The sequence below is a fragment of the Harmonia axyridis genome, chromosome 2 (genome assembly GCF_914767665.1).
Source record: "Harmonia axyridis chromosome 2, icHarAxyr1.1, whole genome shotgun sequence".
NCBI lineage: Eukaryota > Metazoa > Arthropoda > Insecta > Coleoptera > Coccinellidae > Harmonia > Harmonia axyridis.
The window spans coordinates 25,454,204-25,476,641 of NC_059502.1; the positions used below are offsets into that span (position 1 = coordinate 25,454,204).

The following is a 22,438-nucleotide window of genomic DNA, read 5'->3' on the forward strand; positions in this document are numbered from 1 at the left end:
ACGCAGTGGACTCCCAAAAGAGGCTGTCACCTACGAAAAAATCAAAAGAGTTCACAAAATAATTTTGAATGACCGTAAAGTGAAATTGTTCGAGATAGCAGATATTGTAAAGTTATTATCTGAACGTGTACATCATATCATCCACGAATATTTGTACATGAGAAAGCTGTGTGCAAAATGGGTACCACGCGAGCTCACAATCGATCAAAAGCAATAACGTGTTAATGATTCTGAGCAGTGTTTGAAGCTGTTTAAGTGCAATAAACCTGAATTTTGGCGTCGATGGATAAAACATGGCTCTATCATTTCACTCCGGAGTCCAATCGACAGTCAGCTGAGTGGTCTGCACACGATGAACCGAATCCAAAGCGAGGAAAAACACAACACTCAGCTGGCAAGATTATGGCATGAGTATTCTGGGATGCGCAAGGTATAATATTCATTGATTACCTCCAAAAGTGCCAGCCAAGCAACAGCGATTATTATATAGCGTTATTGGATCGTTTAAAGGATGAAATCGTTAAAAAACGGCCTCATTTGAAGAAAAAAAGGAGTTGTTTCATCAAGAAAATGCGTCGTGTCACAAATCAATGAAAACAAAGGCAAAATTGCATGCATTGGGATTCGAATTGCTTCAGCATACACCGTATTCGCCAGATCTGGCCCCCAGCAACTTTGTTCTGTTCTCAGACCTTAAAAGAATGCTCGCTGGAAAATAATTTGGCGCCAATGAAGAAGTAATCGCCGAAACTGAGATCTATTTTGAAGCGAAAGACAAATCGTACTACAAAAATGGTATCGAAAAGTTGGAAGATCGCTATAATCGCTGAATCGCCCTTGAAGGCAACTATATTGAATAATAAAATCGAATTTTGCCAAAAAAATATGTTTTACTTTGGTAGACCGGACACCTTTCATTTGTCCTGTTATGTTAATATATTAATTAGCAACGTGTTCTTACGATTTTTTTCGAAAATTTATGATATTACTTATGAAAATTCCCGTGAGATACCTACCCAGGATTTCAATATTTATCGATATACTACTGACAAAATTTAATATCTATAGTCAGGTTGGAACCTCAAAGGTCCCATAAGAATTTCAGCTTTTTTGTATAGATAAACGATTGTGGACTTCTCGGGAGACAATAGTGTTTTATGATCAAAATAGTGTGGAGCACCAATTTTTAGGAACGATGGACGAGAAACCAATGGTAGTATTTTATAGCTTTTATTTATGCTCTGCAGCACAGGCCCTTAAACAAGTCACTATGGAATCAGAATAAATAATGGATATTATATCCAATGTTTCATGTTTTGTTGAGTAACTTACCTAAAATAAAGCAGTCAAAATCCAAGAAGAAGAAACTCAAAGGTGAGGTTATGCTTATTATAAGGAATTAGCGAAAATGTGTTTTGAAGCCACGCAAAGTACCCAACCAAAAACTCAACTTTTACCTAGAATGGACCAGCTGAAGAAGTGAGAGTGGTGGATACGCACTCGCTGCAACTCCCACATTCGTGCAGAATCAGATGAATGAAAAGAATCAGATCGTCGGTAAAATCAGTAGAACAATTGTCATTCCTCATTATTCCTGTGCTTATAGCAGTGTGCGTGGCGTGGTTTTCTCTAATGTACTTGCACATGTGGATGTTGTTTTTGTGGGCGCTGAGCTTAACGGATAGCCGAGGCAGTGCCATTTTGGCAGAGGATACAGCATCGTTGAGGGAGGATGATTTTGGTAAGTTTATCTGGTTCAAGTTTTTCCGATTTATTTGATAGTGTTTATGTTTAGTTTTATTTTATTTCAAATGCAAATTGAACTGCATCATTCTAAAACTCTTGGGGTACGTTGTGATAAATTATGTTATGGTAGGTATCACTTTTTTAATGAATAATACTTTATGTTCAGGAATAGATATCAATGCGAATAGTAATCGATTTATGTACCAAACCCTTACCAATAATGATACCTTAATGTCCAATCAATGACATTAAACATTAAACCAAACTAAATACGAAAGGAATGATATTGAACAATCCGATTAATCTAAAAAAAAAAAAAATATAAATTCTGCATAACATTTGAAAATTGAATCCAATAGTTGTTAGTTTCACATATCACAATAAAAGCTAAGATTGGATGGATGAGATTGTTAAAGATAATAAAGCCTGATAGAAATGCTGATACGTATAGAAAACGATATAGTCAATAGGTTAAAACTAAGTAGGTATGTAGGTATAGTATATCCAAAGTCATTTGAACAAGACCATAAAAACGCTTGGCCAGATATCACTTTTAAATGTATACCGCGATACGCTAAATACCGGAGTTATTTGAAAGAAGATCTGAAGTGATGATCCAAAAATTTTACTTCACTATAGATTGGTGGTGTAGGATCAGAGAAACAGGAAAATGATACTCTGTTAGTTCGCCGACGTTTCGGAAAAATTTATTTCCATCCTCAGGGCTCATAACGGTGCTTGATGTCCTCCATAAAACCCATATTAGAAATGATGTTGTCAAAAAATAACCATAAACTATTTCACAAGATCTGAAGTGGTGATCCAAAAATTTTACTTCACTATAGATTGGTGGTGTAGGATCAGAGAAACAGGAAAATGATACTCTGTTAGTTCGCTGACGTTTCGGAAAGTAAAATTTTTGGATCACCACTTCAGATCTTGTGAAATAGTTTATGGTTATTTTTTGACAACATCATCTCTAATATGGGTTTTATGGAGGACATCAAGCACCGTTATGAGCCCTGAGGATGGAAATAAATTTTTCCGAAACGTCGGCGAACTAACAGAGTATCATTTTCCTGTTTCTCTGATCCAACACCACCAATCTATAGTGAAGTTATTTGAAAGTATTGTTAGGCAATAAATTCACTTGCCCCGAAGGGATTTGTGAAAACTTGGACAACCCTTGTATAATCGAAATATTCTGGCTTCCTCCAAGTGACTTTGGATATACTATATAGGGGAAATGCGGACAAAACGACATATGCGGACAAAATGAAATTTTAGATTTTCAAAATTGGCGCTGTATAGCTCGGGGCTTAACAGTGATTCAGGTCCCGCTTGTGATGATGACAATCCTGCGAAAAAATTGACATCCTACTGTCTGTTTCACTGTTGCAATAGCCACAAAGTGTTTTGGTCAGTTGAATTTTTTTGTTCATTTGGTTTCTAAATTGCTTCTGGAGAGTGTCATGACAATATTCGTTGTATATTGAAAGTATTCTTGTTATTACGGTTATGACGGTTAAGCCATAAAGAAAAATTGAATATAAAAGTTGTAAAGTCATGATTATACCGAGAATCTTATTCACCCTAATGTTTATTAGTTATCAAATTATTAACCATTAGTTCAGATCATCCGGGAGCTATAATTTTTAGTTCTAGATATTCTGTTGGAAAATAGAAATATACAGAAACAGATGTTCCATAATTCAGCTTCAAGAATTCAGGGACGTATTTTTCAGGTCGAAATAACCTTTTTTTTCAAAAACATGTGTCGGCAAACGTTTCTTTATCGATGAAATGGTATAACTATCTGTTCGGGGATATAGCGCTAAAAAATCGTATAAAAACTATTACGCTGTGGAGTTATTCGATTGGAAATCAGAATAAATTTTTTGAAAATCATAACTTCGTTTCTTCGGAATTATTGAAATAAAAAGATGACGCAAAATATTGTACTCACTTTACAATTTGAGAATAATATAGTACTGGCAGAAAACTATGTGAGTCACAGGAAAACGTGCTGTAATCGGAGGTGAGTAGTGATAGACCGGTTTCACTCATTTTAGAGCTCATCAGATTCGCGATAAAATTTAAAGATTGAGTTTGATAGCTAGGGATGTTATTGCATTAGAGTAAACGATTTTCACAGCAGATATCATTCTTTTTTCAGTTAACAAAAAAGCTCTGTATGGTGTAAAGTAGATGGATGACCTTTTTGGAAGGTCGTTCCCCGAACAGAGTGCAGTATCATTTCGTTACGATGTGTGCAATTTTCGAATTTCAAACAATAAATTACGACTCACCGATGGTTCCGTGGTCACATTTAATTCTGTCTGTCCGTCCGATAACGATAACCTTTGCGAACGGAGAAACTTGAAATTTTCAGGCAGGATAATTTAAAAACTACTCATTCGATCGAAGACATTTTTCATTTGGATATAACATAATAATTTCAACCTTCATACAAAGATTCAGATGCGACCTATTTGAAATTTGTACAATTGTCAGTAGTAATATCCCTAAGGCATTGATGGTAGACGAGATAATTTTAGGACTATCGAAAGCTAGAAGCCGAAGGCTGAGGGCTGTTACCAAGTTTTTTTACGAGACTTATAAATCTGTCATAAAATTATGAGGCATTTGTCAATGCCCGAGGAATATTCGGTGGATAATTTTTGAAAAAAAATTATGACTTTATTAAAATTTACGTGAACGGATCAATCATAATGTTATAGTCATAGTGCTTTTTTGTAAAAAACGTTTCACATTGTCATCACCGTTGCTTCTTCATATTCGGTACCGTCTTTCTTGCTCATCTTGACCGTCCAATCATTTAGTATCAACGTCAATTCTTTTAAGCTCCTAAGTTCATTCAATCCATATTCTCGTTCGCAGCAAAAATCCATAAATATTCTGCAAATGTATATGTGATTACATGTTGTATTTCTGGAAATTTTTCTTTGATTAGCGCATTTATACTTTGAACATATGCATTGCCAAGACGTGACGTTTTGAAATTTATTTGGAATGAAGTTTTCAAATTCAATCGTGTTGTCATAGTGATTGATAATTGCACCGAATGCAATTATCAAAGGTAATACCACGAGTGCTTTAAATATTATCGATAATTTTTTTCTTTTTTTTATTTATTCCTTTTTCTACAATAACAAATTCGCACAGTTCAGTTTATTTGGCAAAGACATGAAAACAAACCAATTGATAAAATCACGTGTCCGTTAGGACGAGTGATTTTATCTATATTCGGTTTGTTTGAATGTTTTTGCCTCAAATAAACAAGTTTGAGTGAAGAAAATAAAAAAATATCTGATAAAATTTTAAGAACGAGTTGTATTTGAGATGATTATTTTTTTCAACAAATCAAATGTTCAATATTCTCTTGGGTGATGGCACTGAATCGGTTTTGTTCATTGTAAATAATGAACTTTTTCTACATTCATGCAAAAAGCAAAACTTTATTGAACTATATTTGGTGGAAAAAGAAGAAGAGTTTTTATTGCACTCATCTGTCATTCTACTTCAACGTGCTGATGTCACCAATTGTTCATTCACTTTCAACATTGAGGGGAAAAATAAAGTTTGAGTTAAATTGTTCGTAACGTTTTAGTTCCTGTTTCAATGCAAATCGATATTTATAATAAAGTATTCAAGTTGGGCTTTTCATTTTCCTACACCTAGTGCCGCACCTCAATAAATCATTTTTTGCTTTTTGCATGAACGTAGAAAAGATGTTGTATGCAACTCGTGCAAAAATTGTTTATTGCACTTGTTGCATAAATAACTATTAAGCTGTCAATAATGACGAATTGAAAGTAAAATTTTGACGTTTCAATGTAAACAAGGTATTATCGATGAGGAAGCAGTATTATCAGTAGAATCCCGAATGATTGGCTGAAATAACGCATTGCTATTAGCTGAAATGTCAGATTTTGACATGTGAAAAAATAATCAGTGTAATGTTGACATGATTGGGTGAAATTGTTTTATATGACACAAAATGACAAAATTTTATTGGTTGTAAGAACTGTAAAAATTTTTCATTTGTTTGTTGTTTGTTATTCGTCCAATAACATCGATATTCTGAAAATAATGTTGTTATCTCAACAATTAATTCAACAATCCCAAGTGTTGGTTGAACAGCCTAGAAACAAAGAGGATCTATCAACTTTCCACACGAATTTCTAGAATGTTCTGTTTTCACAAAGTTTCTCCATATTGTATTGATAAAGATTATCCACCTTTAGACAACAAGAGAATTAATATGGCAAATCATCTATTCCACTTCGAAACATAAGTGGCATTATATTCTGATGCAGTGAGAATAACGCTTCAAATTACAATGCGGGCTGCTGTTCCAATCATGTTTTATGGGGCACAGAAATTCAGTCGTACCAATTCAATTTTTTTCGCACACTTTCGTTGGTCATTAGTGAATTGTTCGAGGATATCTATGTTATAGTTAGACTTTCGGTAATTTTCCTTGAAATTCTTCTGAGAGTTCATTTGTACATTATTTCCTACGAACTGATGGAACAAATCAAGGTAATTTTCTTATTGGATAGTAGCGAGTCCACAGAGCATTTGAATTACATTATAATTTTCCTAATTTTTTCCTCAAACGATTTATTATTGAATATAATATTGATTATACAGGTAGAATGCGACAAACGGATACCATAAATGAAAGTCATCATAGAGGACCCGTATCAAGTGGTTTCAATCGCCTGAGTGCCTTAATTTGGGATATACAGGGTGATGTTCATCTCATGAATGAAATTTCATAGTTCAATAACTCTTTAATTAATCGACCGAATAATTTCAAATTCTGAAGTTTTGTCACCCTTTACTAAAAAATTCCTCCAATATTTATGAAATGGAGTAGATCAGATCCGGACTAGGAAAATTTCAGACATTTTCTATTTCCACGAATATTGGATCACCCTGTACGTGAACATTATGATTTTTGTTTGTTTTCGTAACCACAAAGAATTAATTCATAATAAAAATTCTAAATATTTTTTGGCACGGTCATACAGGGTGATCAATAAATAATTCCTTAAAAGTGAAATTTTTTTAGTTCAGTAACTCTTCAATTAATAGAGCGAATAATTCCAATTTTTGAAATTTTATCACCCTTTACTATCGACTTCCTTCAATATTTCTGAAATCGTATAAATCAGATCCGGGCAACGAAAATTTCAGACTTTTTCTATTGTTGTGAATATTGGATCACCCTGTGCGTTAATATTATGATTTTTTTTCGTTTTCGTAACCACAAAGATTTAATTCATAATAAAATTCTAAATCTCTGCTTGGCATCGTCATTCAGGGAGATCAATAAACATTCGCTTATGAAAGAAATTTAATAGGTCAAGAAATATTGATTTTATTGTTAGAATTATTTCGAAAATTGCAGTTTTTTCACCCTTTACGAATGCATTCCCTTAATTTTTCTCAAATTATTTAAGAAAACTTTCAAAGAGCTGGATAAATAATAGAGCAAAAAAGCAAAATAGTTGAACTCGAAAACAACGAATCACAAACAAAAAAAATAAAATATTTCCAATTCAGCAGGAATTATTCAAAATAGTATCCCCCCATTTCAATACATTTTTGAGTTGATATAGTTGTTTCGCAAGAGTCTTGGAATTGCCTTCTGCAACGAGTATTAGACGATATTTTCTCTATTTCAGTCAAGTTTTGTGGAATATTGTCGAAATTCATTGAAAATTCACATTATACATTCTAGTGACATTTGTATTGTATCTTGGCAGTTGCTGTGACTGTTACGAAAATTGACAGCTTACGGAATATGAATTTGAATCGTACGTTTCGAATTTTGAAATCATTTACAATTACGCATTAAATTCATGAATTGTGTCGGCCGAAATCGATTTAACACCAACAGAATTAAGAAAATAATATCGCAAATCATTTTAATCCAAATTAAAATACATTAACTAATGTGTGTTGAATTTTGATAGGATTGGAAGTCTGTGTAGACAACCACAAAACGAAAAATATAACTGAAAACAATGCTGTAATGAGTTCATTACAGTACTGTTTTCAGAACTGTAATTAATTCATTACGATACTGAAATAGAGAAAATTGTTTCACTAGCCCGAATTTTGGTGGAATAGGTATGTTATTGCCGTTATTGGTATTCTTGTTGGGATCTAAATGGTTTAATAAAAAACTCAGTTCTGTGCAATTTAATTGTGCACATTATCTATGAATAAATTGAAATTTCTCTTAGATATAAATAGCCTGTTGGCATGGTATTTCTCACGGAAACTACGTCTATGCCAAATTTCACGAAAATCCTATCAAAATATTTGAACAAAATGATTTCATGAAGTTTTAGCATACCCCAACTTGTTTTTTGAGGAATTGCTTAGTAATTGAATAAGAACAAATATAGGAACTGATAAAAACATCTTTTCTCCATCTAATCAAATAGATGGATATTGTAGAGAATTTATCCACAAGAAATTTTTATGATAATAATTGGATTGAATTTCAAATAAAATGGATAAGAAAGAAGTTCCTTCTTGAACATTAAATAATATCTCGTAATACAATGTAACTTCATTGTTATTATACATCATTTGCTCTCTCTCCATTTTCACTCAAATTATGGAAGAACGCTTGGCTCGTGCCTTGTCAACGCAACTCGTATTAAATTTAATTAGAAAATAGCAGTAACCATTGTTTTGCCGAATTAAATGAAAAGTGTCTTTGTTTCAGCCTCTCGATCGCAAAACAATAGAAATAAAATTCCGTTTGTATTATGACACTTGTATCATGCAAATTGTACCTGGATTACAGATCCATGACGTCTGATATGCATGGTGATTTTTATCTTATAACAGAACCAGTGGTTTCTATGATAATTAACGGTTTATGTTCGTTCTGATATTGTTTGTTGTTGATATTTTCAGTAGGGCGAGGATTTCGAGTTTTTGATTTTCTTGCCAAACAAAATAGAGTTCTCATAACAGATATCAAACGGGCCAATTGAAAAGTCCCTGGTCTACCATAGTAAAACACATTTTTTGGGTAAAATTCGATTTTATTATTCGAGGGCGATACATCGATTATAGCGATCTTCCAATTTTTCGATACCATTTTTGTAGTACGATTTGTCTTTCGCTTCGAAATAGGTCTCAGTTTCGGAGATTCTTTATTGGTGCTAAATTTCTTTCCAGCGAGCATTCTTTTGAGGTCTGAGAACAGGAAAAAGTCGCTGGGGGCCAGATCTGGCGAATACGGTGAATGCAGAAGCAATTCGAAGCCCAATTCATGCAATTTTGCCATTGTTTTCATTGATTTGTGATAGGGCGCATTGTCTTGCACCTTTTTTTTCTTCAAATGGATCCGTTTTTTGAAGATTTCATTCTTTAAATGATCCAATAACGCTATATAATAATCGCTGTTGATGGTCTGGCTCTTTTGGAGGTAATCAATGAATATTATACCTTGCGCATCCCAGAATACTCATACCATAACCTTGCCAGCTGACTGTTGTGTTTTTCCTCGCTTTGGATTCAGTTCATCGTATGCAGTCCACTCAGCTAACTGTCGATTGGACTCCGGAGTGAAATAATGGAGCCATGTTTCATCCATTGTCACATATAGACGCAAAAATTCAGGTTTATTGCACTTAAACAATTTCAAACACTTATCAGAATCATTAACACGTTGTTGCTTTTGATCGATTGTGAGCCCCCGCGGCACCCATTTTGCACACAGCTTTCTCATGTACAAATATTCGTGAATGATATGATGTACACATTCAGATGATATCTTCACAATGTCTGCTATCTCGATCAACTCCACTTTACGGTCATTCAAATACATTTTGTGAACTTTTTGATTTTTCGTCGGTGACAGCCTCTTTTGGGCGTCCACTGCGTTCGCCGTCTTCTGTGCTCATTTCACCACGTTTAAACTTAACATACCAATCAATGATGGTTGATTTTTCTGGTGCAGACCCCGAAAACTCTTCATCAAGCCAAGATTTTGTTATCATTTATCATATTTTTGAAATTTTATAATGAAGAGAAAACTAACTTTTAATAAATGATCCTCTCAATTCCACACGAGGTACTTAAGGACTCTAATTAGATCTATAATCATGTCATAATCCAATTGGAACCAAATCCCCCCCCACCACAGAATTTATCAGTATTATTAACTGTTTGTTTCTTGGTGGAAATCCATTTAATTGACCTTAAATGTGAGTTATTTTGATTTCCACTATTTTATTATGTAAATAACAATTGTTTTGCTGCACATTAGCTTCTTCAGAATTCTTACATCTTGTATAGGTAACTATTTAACATTCAAAATATAAGAAATCTGATGAAGCTACTGTGGTACGAAACAATTGTTATTTACGTGATGAAATAGTCGAAATTAGAATAACTTGTATTTGATATCAATAGTTGTACAACTACAATACCTACTAACATATTCCGTCTCAAAACTATGGAAATATAAACCTGCTGGAGTTCCACAACAGACTATTCTTGGACTATTATTATATCATATTCATCGGTGCAAATGATAAATTTACTAATACCTAGCAGTTTTTCACAAATGAAACTATTTTACAGATCTTCCCAACAGACAGAACGACAAATTTTCGAATGAAGCTTATCCTTATGTGCATGGAAACGGAAACAAGATATACGACGATAGATACGATGACTTTTCTCCAAGATGCACAGAGCGTTTGGAAAACGCGTTGGAACTTATAAGGCGGAGGCAGGTAGCGAAGCAGAAGACTTTGCATTTGAGCGGTTATTCATTGCACCAACAGTTGAGGAATTCTCCTTACGACATGTACGTCACGGATATGAGAGTGAGGTAAGAACGATAGCAACCTAAAAAACACTACATTTTAAAAATAACAGTAAACACTCGAATTTGATTCTTCGTTTTCTGATTGAAATACTAGTATTACTATTTACTTTTCTACCACGTTTTGAATTTCATTCCTTGTCTTTAAAGGCTTTCGAACTGGGAGGGTCGTTGCGGCATGAAACATGATCCATACAAATAGCTAGTCACAGAAAAGAATATTTTATTTGATGTCTGGTTCATATAAATTCCGAAACGTGAATTGTGACTTCAAATATCTGAGTTGCTCCTTGAGAAAGCTATTCAGGACATAGAGATCACCATTTGAGATATTCACACCCTCCCAACTATAACATTGATCTTGTAAGAGATGAAACCCAAAATAGTATATACCAGCTAGCCCATTATTTCAGATTCGACAATTCAATATATACTAAGTGACAAAGAAACTGCAACATTTTACATTTGCAGCTGTTTAAATTAATAGTAATTTACGTAACAAGTCCGGAAAATAGGTTTTTTTTTTGGACGAATAGACAAAATTCCAGGACGAGCGTAAGCGAGTCCTGGAAGTCTGTGAGTCCAAAAAAACCATTTTCGGGCGTGTTGCGTACAATATTTTTTCGGCAACCATGTAAAATAACACTATCGCTGCTGCTTTCCATATTTTATTGCGATTACGATAAAAAAACATGCAAATTTTTGACAACTAATATCGTATGAACTGTCAGCCGTTATCTCGGTTTCTATGGATTCTATGATTCTTTTCCGGCCTAGTCCGGGAAGTACGTACTTTCCGGACTAGGCCGGGAAATGCTACTTTCTCAAAGAAAAAGCGTCCGGGAAGTGAGCACTTCCCGGACGGTTGCCGAAAAAAATTTTTTTTTTGGTGAAACAGATAGTATAGAAAGGAGAAAATGATTGAAATTTGGAGAAAAAACGAAGGGTTTACAATTTTTTATAAATTTGTTAATAATGTGTTGGTGCAACTCCATTATCTATACAGTCCCCAACACGTCTCGGCATTTATGCAATAAGATGGTCTATTTCTTCTTGAGGGATACTATCTCAAGCTACCTGTAGTTCATGTCTCAGAGCTACCAAAGTCCGTGGGAGCTGGGGTAAATTTCCAAGCCTTCTACCCATGATGTCCCAAATACGCTCTATGGGCGGAAGATCGGGTGATCTGGGCGACCAGGGCAAAAGATTCACGTGGGTCGCTTTGAAAAAGTTTGAACTAACTCTGGCAGCATGAGGTCGGGCATTATTTTTGCTGAAATATTGTATTCTCGAGTTGGTTAAGGTAAGGAAGAACATATGGCTCCACTATTTCTTGAGGGTAACGCAGCGCTGTCATATTATCTCGAATGAAGACTAAAGGTGACCTACTTGCCCCCATACCGTAACGCCAACTGTCCGATGTACATGACGCTCAACATCAAACTGAGGTTCACGTCTTTCTCCCCGATGTCATCTAACCCTTCTTCGGCCATCATGTGCACCCAAGGAGAATAGAGATTCATTAGAAAAGGCGATCTGATGCCATTCTACATTCCATTGCTGACTTTCTATAATCGATGCCGGCGATGCTCAACCGTCCGTCAGAGGTAACACAAGATGGGGACTATAATGCTGCAGTCCAAAAGACCTTATCCGGCGGTAAATCATTCGGATAGTTATATGATGGCCTTGTTCTCCTAACCACTTATCAGGCAAAGATCGATTTGTGACAAATCGGTCTCTAATGGCCTTAAGTCTTAGACCTCGATCTTGAACCTCATTTGTGCCCCTTCGATGTCCGGTGTATACTCTTCTTCGATTTTGGACATTATCTTACCACGATTGACAACATCTCATATCAGTAGTTGGATTTCTGTCCGTACGGTTAGCGATTTCTCGAAATGACAACCCCGCCTCTTTCAAATTCACTTAGCTGCTGATAAATTCCGTACACTTGCTCTAGGCTTTTTAACAACAACTAAACATCGACTTTGGATCTCCTCGAACTGCTAGTTTGTTGTAAAATTTAAAAAACTTGCAGAAAATGACTACAATATTTAAGTCATAAAAATTGTTTAAATGAAAAAACTTTCACGATTTTTTTCTCCGAATTCAATCATTTACTCCTTGCTATCTATCTATGTTTTATAAAAAAAAATCAAAATTTAAACAGCTCCTTCTGGGTGCTGCAGCTTCTCTTTGTCAGTTAGTATATTTTCAATCACAACTCTCCAAAAAACATTGTCAATAGAAGTGTCACTATACTTTATTGTCTTTATCTCCTAAAAACACTGCAAACTTCATACATGGACTTAAAAGTTTGCATGGCGTTATTCTCATATGAAGGTGAATTTTTCAAAATCAATAATTTTTTGTGGGTTTCTTTTTCAATGGAACTCTTTCTAAATCACCACTATTTTTTGCAAGAATCATAAAGTTCTCTTTCTTAATCACTACATCTGCGTTCAAGACGGCAGTCATCGTAGAGTGATAAGTGAAATTAATCCTGCAAAAATTGTGACACTAATTGAACAAGGCCATGTTCAAAGGTTTGTGGCTAATAGAGTTGGTATTTCATCTCTTATCATCTGAAATCAATTTTGCTAGTAGAAACTTTGAAATTGGATAACAAAAATTGTTTGCATTTCAAAATTGATTTCAATGCTTTATATACCTTCGGAAAAAAATGAGAGAAATTTACATTATTTTCAAAATAATCAACATTGCTACTATCGAGAGATTTCAAAATTTTTCTCAACAGGTTACCGAGTTCTGCTAGTTGGGTAAGAGTGGACAGATGTCGCTTCGATCCCAGGAATACCAGTTTAGAAACAAGGCTGCTCTTCAACGATTTGACGATAAGTGGTAGAGTGAATCTTTTCAATGGAGATGACATTCAAAGACAGGATGGTCCCTTGTTGGATAGCGAAAACACTTGCAACATGATCTTGAGACTTAGGAGAGCAGGAATTGGGTGAGTAGATCTATTTGATATACATAGCTGAAACCTATTTTGTCAGTTCATCTTTGTATGCATGTTCTGCGATTTTTACAATGGATACAAATATCAAACGAAGAATCTCAAATTGTGTTCATAAATGGAATTCTGTGCTGAAGCGATGAAAATGACTCAAGGGGTATTGGCTTCATCAAAAACTCATGTGGTGAAAGATTTGCTCCCCTCTGGCTGGCCAGATGAGGAGTCTTCTAACGAAGGGACCTTTTTATCATCATTGAGGTCAATTGGACAGGTTCTCTTGAGTCTTCTATAAAGTAGCTCCAGGAGTGGTTGGATCACTGGATTTGTGAGTGGAACTCACACAGTGTGGGTCCGTAAGGGTTTGATCACTATACATATTTTGAATATCAAGATTCTGTTGTCACAAATTCAATTCAAATTTGTGGATATCAAGTTTTGTTTTATTTCATTTGGTATGAATGTACCTATAAGTATACACAAACACAATATAGGTAAGTGTAACAGAGCAAGCGGAGGTTCAATTACTGACTTTGGTAGCCTTCGCATAATAAGGTATTGTGTTACACAAAGTGTCCTCCTCCTATAAGAACGTTTCTAAACTTCCTAAGGATATTTCGCATTGAACTAAGTAGGCTCATTGTAAGTAGGTGAGAATAATCGGAAAAAAAAGCATGTATAAATGATATCTTGTCTGGATCCAATTGTTAGCATTTCCTTCAATTACGCTTTTATCGATTGTTCAGATGAAAAACAATGAATTTCCGTTACAGACCAGTCGAGCATATCTGCGATTAATTTTCCAATTGAAAGACAAATTATCTGATTGAAATAAGTCGGTTACAGACTAAATGAGGACAGTTTGACGAAGTTAAACTTACATATTTGTAAGGTTGTAGTGTAGTATCCTCTGACTCATAATCCGGTTTAGGGTTCTAGCTCTAGTACGGGAAACAAATTTTCAAGGGACACTCTTTCTATAAGACTTGTACTTGCAACGAGAATTTGCGTTACAAACGGAGATTGTGGAGATCTGGAAACCGTCATATAAAATCAAAATGCATCATCAGTAACGGAAAAATTTCTTATACAGGGCGTTCCATAATGAATGGATAATCCTGAAACAATGTTTAGAAGAGGTATTCGGCGCAATGAATAAAATACAAAAGGAAATCTATCCCCCTTATTTTCAAAATATATATTTTGTTTCCGTGTGATACGCTCACAACTAAATTGAATCCATCAGTTTCTTCATTTAGAATATTCTTCATTAAAATTCCGATTTGCAGAAAAATGTGTGAATATTTTGTGGTCTTTTTTTTTTTTAAAAATTCAACTTCAAATTCATAAAATGTGAGGAATATTTCATTATGTAAAAGCTCTCTTCAGAAGTCACTTCAAGATTGGAAATCTTTGAAGGAGCATGCTAGACACGACTACGTAACTCTTTCAATAAATTGTACCGATTTTGTGCCAATTTGTGACGTATGGTCTGGATTTTTTGCCCCTACAATTTTCGAGATATTCCTGAAACAATGTTTAGAAGAGGTATTCGGCGCAATGAATAAAATACAAAAGGAAATCTATCCCCCTTTTTTTCAAAATATATATTTTGTTTCCGTGAGATACGCTCACAACTAGATCGAATCCATCAGTTTCTTCATTTAGAATATTCTTCATTAAAATTCCGATTTGCAAAAAAATGTGTGAATATTTTGTGGTCTTTTTTTTTAAAAAAATTCAACTTCAAATTCATAAAATGTGAGGAATATTTCATTATGTAAAAGCTCTCTTCAGAAGTCGCTTCAAGATTGGAAATCTTTGAAGGAGCATGCTAGACACGACTACGTAACTCTTTTAATAAATTGTACCGATTTTGTGTCAATTTGTGCCGTATGGTATGGATTTTTTGCCCCTACAATTTTCGAGATATTAAGTTTGAAGTAGTAGTTTGAAGTAATCATATCTCATTTAAATTAATTTGAAGATTAATTGATAAGAGTATTTGAAAATTATTCCTGTGAGTTGGATAAATATAACAGGATTCATTGACGAGCGTTATTTATACAAAATTTTCGGCAATATGCCATACTTTGGGTATAAACTCAACGGTTCATGAGTTCATCCGATTCTTATGAAAAAAATTGTTGCATGGGACTCACAATTTTGTGAATATTTCGGTAGAAAAAGCTTTTTTCGAAATTTTTTTTTTCTTTTTCGATTTTGCAAAGATTTATAAATTAGAACTCATATTTTTTATTATTTCAGTCGATTCTACGTACAGAAATAGTGTGGGTTACTCAAGCAAATCCTATACCTAAAATGAATACTTTAAGTCCCAGTTTCACCAAACAGCACTTGATCCCAGATTGATTAAACTCCGCTTGTTACTAAAGCAGGCTTAACAGTGTTTTCTGTTTCACCATGCATCAACCCGTCCGAAGATGATGGCGATTAACCAAATCGCGATTAAATAGTCAAACCATTTGGCAACGTTGTGAACAAAAAGTTATATAGTGTTCTGTATCGTATAAGCAGTGATGACCACCATTGGCGATAGGTGTCAGGTGTCATTCATTCATAACTCATAACATTTCAAATCATTTGTCATCTTGTAAACAAAAAACAAAGTTAATTTTTGCCGAAAATGTCGAGAGATGTGCTTCGGAATGTCGGAAACTTGCAGAAGTTAAAAAGAAATTATCCCATTTCACAAAACCACACAGTCTGGAAAAAAAACTATATAAGTAATTTTATTAACTTATTTTTTTTTATTAACAAGTTTAACTGCTTCTTAAATAATATTTCAATCAAACATATCAATAAATTATTCTTTGCAATAAATTTCATAAAACACAAAAACAAAGTTTACGTGTATTTTGAATGGGAAATATTGAGCCTATACATATAGTCATATTTCGATAAAATTGACCCAAAAATTAGAAATTTCCGGAAAAATACTGATAAATAATTATTAATCTCAACTTGAAAGGTTATAATCCTCCAAAAATGGCCGATTAGTGCTAAATCGCGATTGGTCGATTAAATGGCGCTTTGGAGTGTGGTGAAACGCTACATTACATTAATCGTGATCTAAGGCCTCACTTAAGAGCTAAGTCAAGATTAAAGCATTTGGTGAAACTGGGCCTAAGAGTTATCGAGGAAGAACCTTGAATGAGGAGAAACCGCAATTCTTTACGGTGTGGAGTAGTCTATGACTTCCGGAAAACACAGAAAAAACTGAAATTCGATGTTTGGATAACTAAATTTTACATTACATAAATTATAATTAATTTTAGTTGGGATTGTTCAGACATCCATAAACCAATACAATTTTCAATTACGAATAATTCATTACAATTCTTGAAATATCAAATTTAGTTATGGAAACATCGAATTTTAGCTTATTTCTGTGTTTTCCGGAAGTAGAGACTACTCCACTGTTCCACAGTTATAAATTGCGGTATTTTCTCATTTAAAAATCTTCTTCGATAACTCTTTAAGTAATCATTTTAGGTATAGGGTTTGCTTAAGTAACTCCCACTATTTTTGTAGGTAGAATCGACTGAAATACACTGATCAACAATTGCTAGGGATCACTTATGAACTTCTCTTCATTTGTATTTTTTTCAAGTTATCTCGTGAATATCTGTACATTATATGTTCTCTAAGGAAAAAATAAGATGTTTTGAGTTGATTACATCAAAGTCTTCCTCACTTCATCAGCTCTTGTTCACAAAATCTGTAGGCTGTTACAGGTGGAGGGAAAAGCAATGTGGTATTTGTTATTAAATCTGTTTTTTTCTCTCGTTCAAACACATAAGGTGACAATAATTGAAGAAATGAGAACAATATCAGCTTACCAGTCATGCCGAGAAGACGTTTGGCTCCTGTGCAACTGGACAAAATCATACGGTGGATACAGGAAGGTTTGTCCCAGCGAGAAGTCTCCCGGCGGTTGAATGTTTCGCAAAGTGTCGTGAGTCGGGCTTGCAATAGGTTCATCCAAAACGACTCAGTAGCTTATGTTCATTGGGGAGGTCGGCAGCGCAGTACAACAGGTGCCCAAGATCGTCTTTTGATCCTCAATGCTAGGAGAAATCCCACTTACCCGGCGTCGCGGCTCAATAGATCACTGAGAGTTGCAACAGGAGGTCTAATTTCGAACCAGACTGTAAGACGACGACTACATGTTCGTGGTTTGAGAGCACGTAGGAGGGTACAACATCCCCGTTTGAATAGGGAACACCGGGTTCATCGACGGCAATGGGCTGAGGAGCACCGCAATTGGACACTTGAAGATTGGAGCCGATGTTTATTTACGGATGAGTCTAGATTTCGTTTGGTCAACTCCGATGGACATATTCTTGCTTGGAGGGAAAGAGGTCGAAGGTATGCAGAACAGTTTATGCTACCCACAACAGCTTTTGGCGGAGGTTTTATATGTGTATGGGGAGGCATTTGTTTGAACCAACGCACAGAGTTGGTTGTTCTGCAGACCACCACCATGACCAGCCGGAGATATCAGGATATGATTATTGAACCCATAATTGTTCCGTTTGCGGCTGCCGTGGGCGAGAATTTCATTTTAATTGACGATAATGCCCGTCGACACCGTAGTCGTCTGGTTAATGAAGCGCTAGAAACTCATGCTATTGATAGGATGGACTGGCCAGCTCGCTCTCCAGACATGAATTGCATCGAACATGTCTGGTCTGAGATGTCTAGACAATTGTCAACCTTAGAACAACCGATCAATAACCTGGAGGACCTTTCTAACGCTTTACGGGATATTTGGACCAATTTGCCCTAAAATTTTATAAATCGTTTGATCGAAAGTATGCCTCGTACGGTAGAATGCTTGAGACGAGCTCGTGGGGGACCAACTAGGTACTAGCTTAACCGAAACTTCAGCCTTCTTGTGGTTTCATCATAAAATTTTTATGTTATTCAAACACAGAATTTTGAGTGTTCCTAATAAAGTCTTTTTTTCTCATTCTTTTCTCAAGTGAACCATATTATCAACTGGAAATACTCTGATATCTGATTAAATTTATAATCTTGGAGCGAATATTTCAGAAATAAATTTAGAACAAGTAAGTGATCCCTATCAATTGTTGAGCAGTGTAATAAAAAACATAGGTTCTAATTTGAAAATTTTGAGTTTTGATGAATTTCAGTTGTCCAAGTTCTTGATCTTCTGATGAACACCCTGTTCGTTTTTGGTCCAAACCGCAAACAGTCTCATAACACTAAGTATTTGTAGAATCGAAAAAGAAAACAAATTTTCGAAAATAGTAATTTACGTAACAAGTCCGGAAAATAGGTTTTTTTTGGACGAATAGACAAAATTCCAGGACGAGCGTAAGCGAGTCCTGGAAGTCTTTGAGTCCAAAAAAACCATTTTCGGGCGTGTTGCGTACAATATTTTTTCGGCAACCATGTAAAATAACACTATCGCTGCTGCTTTCCATATTTTATTGTGATTGCGATCAAAAAACATGCAAATTTTTGACAACTAATTTCATATGAACTGTCAGCCGTTATCTCGGTTGCTATGGATTCTATGCTTCTTTTCCGGCCTAGTCCGGGAAGTACGTACTTTCCGGACTAGGCCGGGAAATGCTACTTTCTCAGAGAAAAAGCGTCCAGGAAGTGAGCACTTCCCGGACGGTTGCCGAAAAAAGCTTTTTCTGCTGGAAAATTCAAAAAATGTGAGTCCTCATCACCATTTTTTTCATAAGAATCCCATTAACTCATGAACCGTTGGGTTTTTAGTTTTTATTCAAGTTATGGCATATTGTCATCAAAAAGGCTATCCAATGATGCGATAATATAATGGGCGTGTCATTTGAATTAGGAAGTAGTAGTAGTCTGTTTCCGGTATAACCAGAAGTTATAGAGACCTGAAAACATTTTAGAGACGAGATCATTGTCTCAAAACCCAATATGCTAATTTTCACCACAAAATTATGATGCAAATACTTAGCTAAAATTATGATTAGTTTTCCATAAACGTCTAATAGGCCATCGCGGTGAATCACTCTGTATAATGGAATCCTAATGTATGAGTTGATGATGATGAAAACCAAACTTCAAAGATTTTCTTATACAAATAATACATCCTATCCTTTACCAAATATGTATTTTTTTCATTTGCTTCAAAGCATGAATTGCTTTGAAGCCAACCAAGTCTGATCTTGAAACTTCATTTGACTTATTATTCCATTCGAATGCATCATTAGGTAGATTTAAAATTATTTTTCTGCGTAAAAACAAAACATCTGACAACATTTCTGCCAGATAACCTTTGATCTAACTTAATTCATTTATTTTCAGGTTCTACACCGAACCAATACGAAGAGAAAGGGGACACTTCAATGTAAGAACTGATTCTCATTTTTTGGAACCTGGATTTATAAGTGTTTACGCGTATGGTTGTGAGCCCACTAAGTTTCGTGCCTTTGGAAAAGATTTGAGAGAGGAGGAAGAAGATGAATTGTCAAAAGAGATGGAGGACATTTTCTTGAAAGGTATAAGATCATTGCTGACATCTTATATGCAGAAAGAATTGCAACCAGCTATAAAAGAGACTTTGATGAAGAATTTGGGGTATACTGTTTCTTATGGGTGAAAATCTAATATAAAATGAAAAACTAGGTCAATGGTGAAAAATGAAATTAATAAGAATAATAAATAATTGATTGTTACTTATTTAAATATTGTAAATATTCGAAAAGATAGTTTATCTAGCATTATGAATAGTTCTTTTGAAATACACAACACATAATATAATGAACACATTATCAGCAATTCTGTAGCAAGAATCTTCTTCACATTCTCAAATTAAAAGTTTATTTGAACAGTTATATTACATTTTAGAATACTTTTCATGAGGTGCTCTAAGAGTGTGAAATATTAATTGAGAAAAAATATGAAATTCACCTACTTCTTCGAGGTTCTCTAAAATGTATATTCACTACCATTTCTGTGACTATCAGAAAAGTTTTGGAAAATTGTATTATTCAAGTATGAAACGAGAAGTAGAGAAACAATTGGTTGTGTAAATTTTTTGAGCGAAACATTTCTTATTTATTTTTGTATAAATGTATAAAACTTTGTAAAATGTACATAATTTCGAATGTTCAAAATAAAATTTGCTGAATTATTTCCCCTTTAAAAGTGTTTGTTTTCATCAATATTTAAAATGAAGTATCCGAGAAAAACACTTAATTCGATTCAGAAGCTTTTGAATGATCGTCCATTTATGCGTCTATTGCGCCCTTGAATACCGAAGAACCAGTGGCGTAACTAGAGCTGACTCATGGAGGGGGCATGATTAACATTCGAATGATTATTTCGAATAGGTATATGTAGGTACCTACTACATACCTAAATTTCAATCTAGTCAAATTTGTTGTTACACAAATATTGAGTAATTTTTTACCTATTCTGGCTTGAGTTAGACATGGTTCTAGAGACCGAATAAGCTGTTATATATTTAGGTAGATGAATACCCTAAATATTTCAGAAATTCAGAAAACAAACTTCAAGTGCGCCAAACGCCGTGAAACAACGGATGACACTAGGAGAGAAATAGTTGCCAAACCTTTGATTTAAGTAGGTAGATACAGAAAATAATAAATATTCTACATACTATAAACTCGACAATTAGGAAAAAATATCGGATTAAAATATTCGAATTTACATAGTTAATTGAGAATCACTCCAAAAAATAAATTTCATTCAATACAATATACATTTATAATGATATAGTAAAATTGTGGATTTGAAAATATATTGTGATATATGTTGGGGACATGTACAGTCGCCGCCAAATAAGATGGCAAATCTAAGGCGCAGAGAGAGAGAGATAATGCTATCTCTTTCGCAGTATTACGGCATTGGTTCTGGGGTGTTGCCGATTTCTAGACTGCTTAACTCAGTGGCGTGGTAAATAAATTGAATCGGCAATGAATTATTCGAGATAACGAAAAAAAATATCAGAGGATAAAATTTGACATTGAGAGTAGAACCATTTATTATGAGAAAAGATAGAAAAAGTCTACATTTATAACATTTCTTCAACGACAACGTACTAATTTGAATGACAATTTGTTTGTTTGGATTCCGAACAATGACAGGAGAATAAAAATGGCGGTGTGTGACGTCATCACTAATAGAGCGTATTTAGTAGGGAGTTGTGCGTCTCATTCTTGTCTCTGATATAAATACAAAATTTCATTATCATAGACTCGGTTGTTTTGAAATTATTAGGAATATAGAATTTCGATGGCCTTAGTTAAGGAACTTCTATTCTGATTGTCCATTAACAAACTCAACAAGATACTAGTATATACTGAAATTTTCAAGTGTCATGATTTTTAGTTTGAGAGTTGTCGAGTTCACGGTCGGACAGAATTGAATTTAACAACGGATTTGAAATCAGTGAGGTGAACCTCATTTCTTGAGAACTTTCATTCAAAATTCAAAAACACAACACCATGACGAAATGATAGAGCTTTGTTTGAGGAAAGGACGATCAAAAAGAACAAAATTAGGCAAAACTGATATAACAAAAAATATTTGATTATTTCAGTCTGTACTTGATAGAAGTTCGTCTTGTAGTTATAAATAACAATATTATAAATCTGAATTTTTTTATTTCACGATAATTGTTTCGTCTAACCATGATGACTTCTTTAGGTGTTTATTACTCGATACAGATTTTACAATGGTTTGCACCATGTACAGAGTTTAATATTTATTGCAGATGTAGAATATTGTTTATTCATGATAAAACAAATCATAGAAAGTCTTTTCTT

The 22,438-nt window shown here is 34.5% G+C and overlaps 1 protein-coding gene across 1 annotated transcript; it reads left to right on the top strand.

Annotated features, from left to right (window-relative positions):
- Positions 1-1,090: 1,090 nt before the first annotated feature.
- LOC123673949 lies at positions 1,091-20,795 on the top strand. Its single transcript, XM_045608730.1, has 4 exons — positions 1,091-1,741; positions 10,390-10,642; positions 13,398-13,610; positions 19,953-20,795. Exons 1-4 carry the CDS (start codon positions 1,537-1,539, stop codon positions 20,245-20,247), a joined length of 966 nt encoding a protein of 321 aa, XP_045464686.1. The 5' UTR covers positions 1,091-1,536; the 3' UTR covers positions 20,248-20,795.
- Positions 20,796-22,438: the final 1,643 nt, after the last annotated feature.

Coding starts and splice junctions, on each gene's coding strand:
- LOC123673949 (XM_045608730.1), top strand. CDS start 1,537: ATGAAAAGAATCAGATCGTCGGTAAAATCAGTAGAACAATTGTCATTC. Junction 10,643..13,397: donor GTCACGGATATGAGAGTGAG/GTAAGAACGATA, acceptor TTTTCTCAACAG/GTTACCGAGTTCTGCTAGTT. Junction 13,611..19,952: donor CTTAGGAGAGCAGGAATTGG/GTGAGTAGATCT, acceptor ATTTATTTTCAG/GTTCTACACCGAACCAATAC.